The sequence below is a fragment of the Octodon degus genome, unplaced genomic scaffold, assembly GCF_000260255.1.
Source record: "Octodon degus isolate 3935 unplaced genomic scaffold, OctDeg1.0 scaffold00001, whole genome shotgun sequence".
NCBI classification, from domain to species: Eukaryota; Metazoa; Chordata; class Mammalia; order Rodentia; family Octodontidae; genus Octodon; species Octodon degus.
In genome coordinates, this window is record NW_004524577.1 from 27,562,250 (window position 1) to 27,575,552 (window position 13,303).

Consider the following 13,303-nt stretch of genomic DNA (forward strand, 5'->3'; position numbering starts at 1 on the left):
AGGTTATTTATTTATTTATTTATTTTTGCAGAACTAGGGATTGAACTCAGGCCCTTGTGCTTGCCAAGGAAGCACTTATTCTACTGAGCCATCTCCTCAGCCCCCTAAAACAGTAGGTTTTAGAACTGCTTTGTGATCAGTATCAAAAGAAAAGTTCTATTAACACCACTTATTCGGCTTCCAATCATATCAGTGAGAATAGTTTTCAAATTTCTCATATGACCATTTTTCAACAACGGAATAGTCATGATGTGCAAAGAAGAAATTTGGATTTTTCCTTCCTCCATAATGTTTATAAATCCTGTACTTCTCACAGGCTTTTGAAACACGTAAAAAATAAGTAAGAAATATTCCAATGAATGAAACATACCAAATGTCATTAATAAGTGACACATTCCTTTGGGGAAATGGCTGTTTAAAAAAAATCCAGTCTGTGTATGCAAAGTAAGCAAGGAAATTCAGTCTTTTTTTATTCTTTAAAAATCTGTTACTCCTAAAACACCATTCCACAAAATTGGAAGTGAAGGACTGAAAGGCCAAGAGAAAGAGGAAAAAGGAAGGAGGCACACACCACCAATACAAAAGAAGGAAAATTGTACAAACTGAAGCAGTTTATAACAGACTGGGGTCACACTCCCAGCCACCGAAGGCTCGCTGAAGAAATTCACCCATCCACAGGAGCTGGGTTCTCTTGGTGAAGCTGGGAGAAGAGCGATTCACTGCCGCGGAGCAATCCCCCTTCCTACTTCAAAGCCAGGCTTCTGCACCATTCCTCCACGGGGAGGGCCTCTCATGCCACCACCCAGCCCACCTCTGGGACTTCCAGGTCCCCACAAGTGGTTGTCTCAACGGTCCCCTTCCCTGGCAGCACGAGTCTTCTTCTCTTCCACATTCAGACGGACTTCACCTCTAAACATCATGGGCCTGTTGCTAAGGACCTTCTGCACAGGCTCAGAATCATCGAACACGACAAAGCCAAAATTGGGTAGCTTCCCACCACTGTTTATGCGCAGCTCCACCACATTCCCATAGTTTTGAAAGAAATCTTTGAGTTCTGATTTGTCCACCTCATGAGGCAGGTTCCCAATGAAGAGTTGGTGGCTGTCCGGATGTCTCACAATTCTCCGAGGTTCAACATCACTTTGCTCCCCAGCTTCACGAATTGGTCTGGGTCCCCTCTGAGGAGGAATATTTATTCGTTGTTCTCTCACTCTTTGATCCCTTTGGGGTCTCTGTGGTGGAATCTGAGATTCAGGTTTAGATTCTGGACGAGGCTGTGATGCTGGTACTTTCACAACATGAGGAGGTATCCCAGTAACAGGAACAGTTCCACTAGGAGGAAGGTTCTTACTGGTCACAGATGCCCAAAAAAATGTCTGCAGGTCCTCCTGTACTGTCTGAGCTATGTCTCTGGGTGCTGGAGAAGAACTCTTCTGAGCATCCTCAGGAGCAGCTTCTTCTAAAACAGGTTCAGACTTTTCTTCTTGGATTTCAGGTGCAGGTTCTTGCTCTGGTTCTGGTTCAGGATCAGGTTCTGGCTCAGCAACAGTTTCCTCTAAATGTTCTTCCAGGTCATTGCTGACAGTCTGATCATAGAAAGTACCAGAATCATCAGGTACAGCCTCGGGCATCTGCTGCCTTTCTTCAGGCTCTTCTACTTCTTTCTCAGATTCCTCCTGAGGCTCAGTAACAAAGCTACCAAAGACCTCATCTTGGTATCTGAAGATATCATTATGAACATAGAATTTATTTGCAACTGAGCCCTCAGGAGCAAGGACAAACGTCTGCATGAACCTCCGCAAAGCCTGGTTGTTGTTAGAGAGCAGTCCCATGACCTGGACCACCACACCATCATTCAGGGTAGCATGTGCATCAACGTGGAGGATCTTGGTGTGGCAGTTAGTGAAGTTTTGTGACATCACTTTCCTATGAATTTCTGTCTGTAAACTGCATCTGCAGGTTTTCCATTTGAATCCAATCCCCCGTGGACATAGGAAGAGTTCTTTCCATAAAATCGATGCAGCATGTCCGGGGCCTGGGTTAGCAGGGTGCAATACTGTCTCACAAATTCCCGCCCGACCAGCAGGGGACTAGGCTTCTCCATTACCATTGCTTTGGTCAGCTCAACCTGCGCGGCTGAGCAGGTGTGAGACGAGCTCTGCTGCATGGCACAGAAAGTGACAGAAACCCCTCACGCAAGTGCATCCGCACCGAAAGCATGCTTTTAAGTCTATATTCCAAAGCTCAAATAAAAAGAGGGTCAGCTGTTCACAAAAGGACATACAAACACATAAGTACACTCAACACACAAAAGAACATCTACAAAATCAGAGTGCACTCAAATATATTTTTGACCAAATTAGATTAGAACATTTTTAAGTTTGTAATTATGAAAAAAGACTAGCCAGAACTTTTGTAGGTCAATTAATAGAGATCTCTTGTAAGAATTTCAAAAACATAAAAACTTATTTATAGTTACTATATATCGAGGGAGAGGCTGCAAGATGGCAGTGACCCATCATGTGAGGAGGCACTTTTAGATGGTGCTCTGACATCACAAAAGGAGGGAATACAAGATGATGGCTACAGGCCATATGGCCTGGAAGATAGTGGTGAATCATCATGTGGCTGGTGCTGCAAATCAGTGCTCTGATATCATAGGAGGAGTGACCCTACAGTGGCGGTGGATGGCCACATGGTGCATAAGATGGTGGTGGCCACATGGTGTGCAAGATGGTGGTGGCTGGCCATGTGGTGGCAGGACTGTGGCACAGCTGGGGGAGTTGCATGGAAGGAGATGGAACACAGCAGGAAAAAAGGTGGGAGGAGGGGCTGTTCATGACTGAAGTTCCCATAGGGAAGGGGAAAGAGAGGCAGCGGAATCTACAGGGGAACTGGAGGAGGCAGATGCAGAGAGTAGAGGTGTTGCTACAGAGTGTGGAGTAAGTAAATAAGTGGTCAGAGGAGAATGACAAGGCAGTTTCTGGTAGAGGGGGTGGAGAGGGTAGTACCAGTGAATAAGGCAGGAAGATTGCAGAGGGAGTAAAGTGGGAGGAACGTGTTTTCAGAGTCAAACAAGGCTTTGAAGGGATTTCTGGCCATTTGCTGTTGTGATAACAGAAATTTTAAAAAAATTACTCTTTTGTGTTTGAGGTAATCTCAAAATGTGAGGGTGCTGAGGTTCTTTAGGAGACAACACAATGGCGTGTGCCTTGGAGGATGGGAAGAATATTTCCCATGGTGGTCAAATTAAAATGAGCCAAAGTTAGGGCAAAAGCCTGATGTCACTTCCTGCCAAAAAGCTGTTATTTTTTAGCCTTCAGTGAATATGAGAGAGAGGGAGCCAACACCCACTTTAGCAGTCATCATTAGAAAAAGCAGGGGGCCGGGGACTAGATGGTGAAGGAAGATAGGGGTAGGGGTGGGAGGCATTCTGACTTTGAGAGTTTTGAGATGAGAAGAAAGATGAACAAGACCCCTGTAGTTTTTGGGCTCATGTGTGAGAATTGAGATTGGCCGGTGTTGGATGCAAACTAGCAACAGCAGGCAGCAGAGCCAAAAGCAGAAGCAGAAGATGGCTTGGTGAGGGAGCTCAAAACTGGGGCAGTGGATAGCCCAGGGACTACACTATTCACTGTTATGGGCTCTCAAACAGAAGCCAGACAGGAAGCGTTCGGCAACCTACAAATGCCCAGGACCCAAGTTCATTCCCAGTGCAGGGGTGTCTCCTTATGGTCTGGCTTCGCAAATGGATCCCAGTAATTGGGATCCTGGATGAGCCCCCAAATGTTATGGGTTCTCAAACAGAAGCCAGACCAGAGTTCAGATTAGGAATTTAAGAGCCTTTATTACTGAGCTCAGGGCCGCCAGTCATTTCTCATGCAGGAGAAGACTGATCAGCCCCTAGCCTGGGGAGCAAGGGGTTTTTAAAACAAGTCACATGACTAAGAGATCTTTTACATTTTAGCAGTATACACAACTTGCCTATGTGGAAGCTTGTTTAGCAAGCCGCTTTTACAAGACAGGAATTAGATTAGGGAGGGGAGGGAGACAGTTACTCGTTACTAAACAGCCTTGAATAGAGGGTGAGTACACATTCTGTAGGTAACCAAAAGCACAAAGTTCACAATTTCAGCACAAAATTTAGTTAACCCACTACATTCCCCACTGGTTGTGTCTGAGAATCAAATCATTGATTCTTTAGTTGCCTTTAAGGGCTGGCATTGAGCTCTAAGCACCATTAACTTGACAGCCTGGATTTTTGTTGAACATACTTAGTTAAACAGTGTATAAAACAGGGCCTGATAGTCAGGGCCTAGAGAAACAGGAGAACAGGTCCAATTGAGGCAGATATCAGATCATTTATATAAGGAGACTTTAAGAATAGTCTCTAATTTTTCTTCTGACGAATCTCTAGAGCCAGTTTTTAGCTACATTATACTCTAATTGTTTTACATGTTGTTCTGCTATTTTACCAAAGAAGAGGTTTTCAACAACACTAAATATCAGAGCATATGCTTAAATCTCTTATCTTGAGCACTTGTGGCCCTTTGTGGTGATGTTATATCAAATTATTTTGAGATCAGATCACCACTGCTAATCTACTCAAACAGCAAGGAACATTAGTTAGCAACAGAGTCTGAGTATGTGGATTTTTCTCAAACTCAGGGCAGGAGGACAGGCAATATCTCCCATGGCCCCACTGTTTTTTTGTGTCACCCCTCAACCTGAAATATTAGCCAGGGAGTTTTCTCTTTTGTTTTGAGGTCTGGCCTGCAGCAGGGACCATCTGTCTCTCTCACAGTTGTAACATATTTTGTCTTCTGTGTTTTTTCCTTGAGGGCCTCGTCCTGCCTGACTGCCTATGATATTTTTGTCTAACTTAACTGCTTGCAACACTCACCAATCCAAGTTATAGCTCCAAAACATGATAGATTTTAGTGGTAGCAGAGATGGTGGCAGCAGCAGCAGCAGCAGTATAGCAGAGAAGCAGAAATAAGGGGTGGGCCTTTATTAACATTGAAGACATGGAGAGGATCCAAGGCAGGGAGATGGGCAGATGTTTTGACCTGAGGCAGAGAGCCTGGGGCTTATGGACTTTTGCTAGGGTGGAGTTTGAGAGGCGGGGTCAGTGACACACAAGGAGCTGATTGGAGGCTGCCTGGTGTGGGCAGGAAAGGTAAGAGGAAATTGTATCCAGGGCTGGAGTGGGGAAGGAGGAGGAAGTGGTCACTGGGGAGATAAGCTGTTGTTTTAGGGATTCAGCCATGTTGAATCAGGGCCATGATAATTTAGCAGTCTGTACTCAGGCCGTAATGAACAATAGAAAAGAACTCATTAAAATCAGAGAGGTAACTAAATATTTAAGTAAAGCTTAATAGTAGTACTAAGAAAGATGGAATGGGTCGAAAATATAAGAATGAAAGAAATAATGTTTGAGAAATAGAAAAAAGGATAAAAGATTAAAGATCTTATTAAGTAGAAGAAAAATAATGCAATTAGATAGAAGTAAGAAAAAGAAAAGCAAGAAGAAACAGTGAACTTTTAAAAAAATGATAAAAAGGAAATAAAAAATGGAAAAAGAAAAAAAATTCCCCTCATGTCTCCCTAAAAAAGAATTAAGACAGAAAAAAAAAGTGAATCCAAAAATTTCCTGTGATTTTGACTGAGTGGTTTAATTCCAGGACCTTCAGTATTGGAATCCACCAGATATGGGGGAAGGATAGTTAGTAACTACTGAGACCTGTTTTATTTTCATTCTTTTTTGAGTATGTGAAGGTTGGATCTTGCCTTATCTTTCCCACTGGACATTTATGGTCAGTGATGTCCACTGTAGGGCTGTATTCACTCTGCAGCTCCAGTGTTTTGTTCTTCTGTGCTTCCCAAGGCATAGCTTTCTCTGTCTTCCTTCTGGCCTGTGAGTTTATGCATGTTGTTAGTGCTTCAGAGGGCCCCCTACAGCAGACATAGGTTCATGCACTCCAGGTGTGGCAACTGTGTAATCTGAGCTACATCCTTGCATATGTTGGTAGATTGCACACTACATCCTTGCAGTGTGCAACCATGGTGGAATAGAAGATGAAAAGCAAAATTTGAGGATGAAATTTGGAGATGAGACCTGGTTAGAACACTGAGAAGGACAGAGAGGGGTTGTTTTAACAGAGTACCCATTGTTAGGGAGGAGACTCCCAAGATTAGCACCACGGCTAAGAACTCTCTGGCTTTTCCTCAGAATATCAGTGTTAGAGAAAAAGCATTTGGGGCAAGGAACTGTCTCAATGATAGGCAGTTTTTCAGGGGAAAAAGGAGGACACCAGCCAAACACAGCACACCTCACTAACCTAAACTTCTTTGTGTTTAACTTCTCTCACCTCAGACAGCCTGCTTGTTTTTGCACCACAGTTTGACCACTGACTCTTCAGGCCTGTCCTTAAAAGTAAATTGGCCCAGCTTCTCCCCATAGAAGACAGGAACCCTCTGTCCTTCCTAGTCCAAATTTAAATTTCTCAGGAGGATCTCCTTTAAGCCTACACCACCTTTATGACTGTCTATTGTGACTGTCTCCCACCCAGTCACTGTGGTAATGTGACACTAGGAACCCTGAAGTATAATTCTTCTGTAGCTTAGCTTCGAATAACCCCTTTCCTCAAATGGATCCTGATTAAATCCTCTCAAGTGTGAAGGGTATTTCACTGGAGTTCTTCTCCAGTTCAAACTTACCTTGTGAAAGGAGCCACTTTCAGAGTAAAACCCCATACCTTTTTTGTAGTTCACAATAACCATAAGCTTTTCTCAGAGCTACCACTCCAACCCCACTTTCTGTCTATGGCTTGCAACCCTCTCTGGGTTTATGATGTGTCGGTGAAGACAGGTACCTCTCTGTGGGAGCTTGAGTCAGCTTTCCAGGTTGCCTCATTCTTTCCTCACATTTGTGCTCTTTTTCTTCATCTTCTCCATATTTTCTAGTTTTTCTATCAGCTCTCTGTTGATTCCCAGAGGTCTACTTTATTTATGCTTCAGCAAATTGTTGTGTTCTAGGTGTCTTAATTCCAGGTTCTAGACAGACTCCATTTTCTTTCTTTCTTTCTTTCTTTCTTTCTTTCTTTCTTTCTTTCTTTCTTTCTTTCTTTTCTTCTCTTTTCTTTTCTTTTCTTTTCTGTTTTGTATTATGCGGAAGGGTCTACAGGGTGTTCAGGGTCTCACTACTAGATCGGACTCATAGTGATCCGCCTTTTAACAGCCTCCCAAGAGCTGGGATTACAGGCGCACACCACAACACCCAGTCTCAATTGCCATCTCAGCATGTCCCGGGGACGGGGCCAAAACGGGAGACTCCATTTTCCACTGTTCTGTATTCTGCCGTTTTTCTGTTGTGTATTTTTTTCTCCCATTTTATGTATTTGGTACATGGTCTCACTACACAGCTTGGACTCATAGTGATCCTCCTGTTTTCAGCCTCCCCAGCACTGGGATTACAGGTGTGGGCCACCACGCCCTGATTCAGACACCTGCTCAGCACACTTGAAGGGTGGGACTGGTGCATCATTTGAGACCAGGATCGAAACCTGGTCCCTGAGCTTGCCAAAGTAGGCACTTAGTCTACTAAGCTATCTCTCCTGCCTTTATAGTGTATTTTTGTGTTACTGATCTTGTAATCAGTTTCTAATTATGTTACTTAATTAGAGATCTATTAACTCTATTGGTTAGTTCTCTCAGTTTCTGAAAGAATTCCTTGTATGATTTTGGATTTAACTGTTTCTACCATTAATGTTAAATTTTGATTTATAAAATTTTAGGCTATATTTTTATGTCTACAAAAATGTAGACTTGTTATACTTTGCTGCAAAATTAAATCCTCAGTTAGTATCAAATATTCATCATTGTATTAATACTCTTTTGCTCTAAAGATTATATTTTCTGAATTAATATATCTATAGCAGCTTTTTTCCCCCTTTTTTACTGAAACATTTAGTTCATTTGTATTTGTAGTAGGCAGACTTCTAAGATCAATTCTGATGAGTCTTCTGGTACCAATGTGCTTTCCCCTTCCCATTGTTTAGTCATTGTTCATACAAATAAATTAATGAATAAGATGATGGGACATCACTCCTGAGATTAGGTTTCAAAAGACTGTGACTTTTTATTTAAGGCTATGACTTATGACTTACTGACATTGTTGGTCTTTCTACTTTGCTTACTTTGATGAAGCCAGTTGCCAAGTTGTGGTATTCCACATTTAGAGACCTGCATGGTAAGAAACTGAGGATGGCTGACTTCTGACTAAAGGTCTGTGAGGAATTAAATACTGCCAACAACCACTGAGGGAGCTGGAGGTGGATCTAACCTAAGGTGATTTGTCTTTCTGCATATTTTCTACTGAGCTATTTTCCATTTCATTCTCTTTTTATGTTTAATCTTATATTAAATTTATCTTTTGAATTCTTTATTTTTAATTCTAGAATTTATACTTTTTTATGTATTTGGTATAGGGTCTCACTATGCAGCTCATACTCATAGTGATCCCCCTATTTCAGCCTCCCCAGCGCTGGTATTAGAGGTGTGCACCACCACACCTGGTCTTGATGGCTGGCTTGGTGTGCCTGGTGCAGGACCAGCATGGTATGTGGTAATGGGAATCAAACCTGGATCTTTGTACTTGCCTAAGCAGGCGCCTAGAGTGCTGAGCTATCTCCATGACCCCTTTGTTTTTTATTTTATAGGTTTTTGTTGAAATTATTAGTCTTTCAAAGTTTTTAAATGTATTAAATTTAGTTATTTTAAAGTTTATTTTTTGATAACTCCTTTATCTAGATTTCCTATAATTATATTTTTGCTTGGTATGTTTGTTGTGGGTTTTTGTTTGTTTATTTTTCTGTGGTGTTGGGGATCAAACCCAAGGCCTTACGTATGCTAGGTAAGTGCTCTACACTAAGTTATATCCACAGCCCTTGGTGTGTTTTTCATTTTATAGATTTATCTCCTCATATGGCTTTTTATATTTATGTTTAATAGTATTATTACATATAATATAGTATGAAGATTACCTGAGAAGCAATATGTTAAGGAAAGTACTACATGGTTATAATTGCTATTAGAATCTACAGTGAAATGTTATGAAGGTGGATTCCTGGTTGAATAGTTTTTTTAGTCTGTAGAATGTCTTCTGTGGCAATAATAAAATACCAGACTAAGTAGAATTTTGAGTGACAGTTTCTTTCATATCATTTCCTTAGTTGGTTCAGTGGTTTACAAATGTCAAGGCTACAGGGGATATAGGTCAGCGGCATAGGCATCTGCCTGACAAGCACAAGGTCCCAAGTTTGATTGCTGGTAAAGAAAAGAAAAGAAGAGAAGAGGAGGGGAGGGGAGGGAAAGGAGGGGAAGGGGAAAGAATGTCAAACTCCGTGTGGCTTTTTTCTTGATTGTCCTACTTTTCCCTTCATTATAGCAACATGGCTGCAGGAATGTCAAACATTTTTTTACATCTTAAAAATAACACGTTGGGGGAAAAAAAGCAGAAAATATTTCTTTTCATTTTGTTCTTTTTCTTTCTAAAATTATAATCTCACAGAAATTTCATGATAGTTTCCCTTCTTACTTGCTGAAAAATGGTTATATAGCTACTTCCACATCAGTCACAGCCAAAGGGAAATGAAATTAGCACAATCATTGTTCATTGCTTGGAATCAAAGTGTTCCACATTCTCTATGTATTGCGTTAAATGTGTTAGTAAAACTCAGGACCTGTTATGTACTAAATAAAGAGTAAGTACTGAGTGTGCTAGCACTTTTGCCTCTGATTATGTTGAAAGGTTGTCTGAATGAATGAACATTTAAATTATGATCTATTTGACTTGAAATATGAACCGTGTCAGTGACTGTGGGGAGGAACATCACTGGGGAGAAGCCTGGCCTTGAGGAGCAACAACAAGAAGGCCAGTGTGCTTGAAAGAAGCTTAGTTTCCTAGACAGGTCAAGGAGATGGCAGTGTCTAAGTCATGTAGGGATTTTATAGGATGAGAAGAGTTTTACAGAGTAGGCTGCTCCAAGTAGGGGATCTAGCGTAGAGGTGTAAATGTTAGAACAAAGGACTAATGGAGAAGTTCTTACAGTACCAGGAAATGGAGTTAGCCTGTCATATCACATATGAGTGAAAACAAAGAAAACCATAAATGAATATAGTCAGCCTGTGTTTGGTGATAAAGTTAATAGGGCTTATGTGGGCAATGAATAAAAGTTAGTGGGTTTTGGGAATGAGTAGCTTGGTGAATTATTCTAGGTTTTCTTTTTCTTTCTTCTTTCTTCTTTTGGTGGTACTGGGAATGGAACTTGGGCCTTGTGCATGCTAGGCAAGCACTGTATTACTGAGCCACATCCACAGACATCAAATTATTCCACCTTTTACTAACAGGAAAAAAAAATAACAGGGTGAGGTTGCACTACATTTACCTTACCTATTAGACACTCAAGCAGACATTTAGAAACAGGAATCGTTGGTATGTAGACAGTCTTTAAAGCCAAAGAAAAAGATACATTAACAAAGATCAGTGGGTAGTGAAGAGAATACCTAAATGTGTCACTCATATTCCCATCACTGTGACAAAATACCTGAAAGAAATGAATTACCAGAGAAAAGATTCATTTTGCCTCAGTTTCAAAAGTTTTGACCCGTGCTTTACTGGCTCTATTGCTTTAGACCCTGTGGCAGACAGAGCTTCATGGTGGGAAGCATGTAGTAGAGTAAACAGCTCAGCTCATGGCAGCTGGGAAGCAGAGAGAAGCAAAAGCCTAGGGTCCCCAATCCCCTTCCATGATACACCTCCAGTGATCTAACCTCTTTCCACTGGATACCACCTCCAAAAGACTTATCACCTGCGATAGCCCCATGGACTGGCAACCAAATCTTTGGAGAATATTTTGTATCTAAACTATAGCAAGGAGCTTCAGAAATTGTCCCTGGGCATTGACTGAAAAGAGGAGGAGGGACTGTTGAGGCAGGAGAAAAAATAGTGTCAGAGAACCCAAAGGAGTGATGCACAGTGCTTGTAGAATTAGGGGGTAACCAAGTGAATTGAGTGACGTGGGAAATGCAAGTAAGAACCACAAAATTGAAGCACATAATTTGGCAAAGTGGTAGAAAAATCATTAGTTAAGTTTCATTCTTTTTTCAATTTTGAATATGTGTTGGATTTTGTGAAAAGGCTTTTCTGCATCTATTGAGATGATCATATGGTTTTTGTTCTTGGCTCTGTTAATATGGTGTATGACATTTATTGATTTGCATATGTTCAACCATCCCTGAATTACTGGGATAAATCCTAATTGGTCGTTGTATATAATCTTCTTGATGACTTGCTGCATTCTGCTCACTTGTATCTTATCGAGGATTTTTGCATCTATGTTCATTAGGGAGAGTGGCCAGTATCAGACTTTAATTTTTTATCATATTTTGAATTTTAATTTTTAAAATTTGTTTCTGAATTTATGGAAAGGACCTACTTTGTATTTTTATACTTGTTACAGCCCCAGTGTTACACAGTAGGTCTTTGTTATTAGCACATGTGGGTCTTTGGTGTTAACTCTGTGATATGCTGTGACTTTATTTTCTGATCTTTTAAAAGTATTTGGGGCTGGGGAGATGGCTCAGTAGAATAAGTGCTTGCCTGGCAAGCACAAGGGCCTGAGTTCAATCCCCGGTTCAGCCAAAAAAAAAAAAAAGTATTAGATATTATTTTATAGTATAGTTATAAAGCACTGACTATGTCCACTCTAGTAATTTTTATTTTTATTAGTATATAATGATTACATTCTTTGTGAACAGTTGGGACATATACATAATGTATCTTGATTCTTTTTATGCTCACCTCTTATTTCAAATTTTTTGTTATCATTCCTGTTGTTGATCTCAAACCAAAGTAAAAAAAATAATCAAGGAAAGAATTTAAATTGAGACTTTCTTAACAACTATCAGCAATAAAAAAGTTAGATAGAAAGGCTAAAATCATAAGCTTACTCAGCTCATGAATTTCAATTACTCTTGCTTATCCATAATGTATCATTCTAATTTCACAATAAAGTATAAAGTTGTGAAGTTGATAGATATAATAACAAATAGCAATGATCTTTCCCAGCTCTCTTTATAAATTGTAAATTATTTGAATCATTCACAGAATAATCAAATATATATTCATGTAACCCAGCATCCTGAGTTAGCAGATATTACCATTTACAATATTAGTTCAGATTGTTTTGTTTTTCAAACAAAAGTTTACCTCTTTTCTCAATATCCAGTTTGTGCTCCTGAATAAACCTACAGTGCTTCTTTTTCCCATTTAGAGACCTAAGATAATCAAGATCATCTATATTTCTCCCTGTACATATTTTTAAATGTTTGAGATGTATGTTTGATATGCTATGAAATATATACATAAGTAGTCAGGCAAAATGGCACACACCTGAAATCCTAGCACTTGGGAGTCTGAGGTAGGAAGATTGGTGTGAGTTCACGGCCAGTTTGGTTTACATAAGTGAGTTTAAAGTTAACCTACACTACATAGTGAGACATTGATATATATCTAATTTCCATTTGTTTTATTATATACCCTATGTTATTATTTAGTGTAATGTAATTTATTCATGTTAGCACATGTGATTATTTTATTTTATTTATTTTTTGTGTGATACTGGGGATCAAACTAGGGACCTTGCACTTGCCAGGCAGGTGTTTATGTTGATGAGCTATGGTCCCAGCCCTGTATGATAACAACACTAGGTCTCATTGGCTAGCTCAGCATGCCCTGGAGAGGGGCTAGCATGGCATGTAGTGTGGGGGATTGAACTCCGGTCCCTGTGCTTGCCTAAGCAACGCTTAGTCTGTTGAGCTATCTTGCTAGCTGTAGCACATGTGATTTAATCTATTTTATCATCTATAATATTCTACCTAGGAAGACAATATTATAATTGTCTTCCCTATTGATCATTTTGGTTGCTTTTTAACTGTTTCTCTGCTACAAATAATACTGACATAATTTCTCATTTGAGAATGTCCTGAGAGTATATAAGTGCTCTGTAAACATCTTATGAACATCATCTTCATTAGATATTCCAAGTTCTTCTTAATAATGTTTGTACTTAATTTATGCTTTTGTCAAAAGTATATGAGGGCTGGATATGTAAATTAATGGTGAAGCCCCTGCTTAGCATGCAGAAAGTTGTTCATTTAATCCTCTGCAAACCATACCTCCTGTATGTGTCCCCTTCACAACTGGCACATTTTGTAAGATATTTACTTTTTTTTTTTTTTT

At 40.1% G+C, this 13,303-nt stretch overlaps 1 protein-coding gene across 1 annotated transcript; it reads right to left on the minus strand.

Moving 5' to 3' along the window:
• Nucleotides 1–399: 399 nt before the first annotated feature.
• LOC101575996 (ras GTPase-activating protein-binding protein 1-like) lies at nt 400–2,115 on the minus strand. The gene is given in 2 exon segments (XM_023709303.1): nt 400–1,942; nt 1,945–2,115. Coding segments are annotated over 2 exon segments (1,392 nt in total). The 5' UTR covers nt 2,111–2,115; the 3' UTR covers nt 400–716.
• Nucleotides 2,116–13,303: the final 11,188 nt, after the last annotated feature.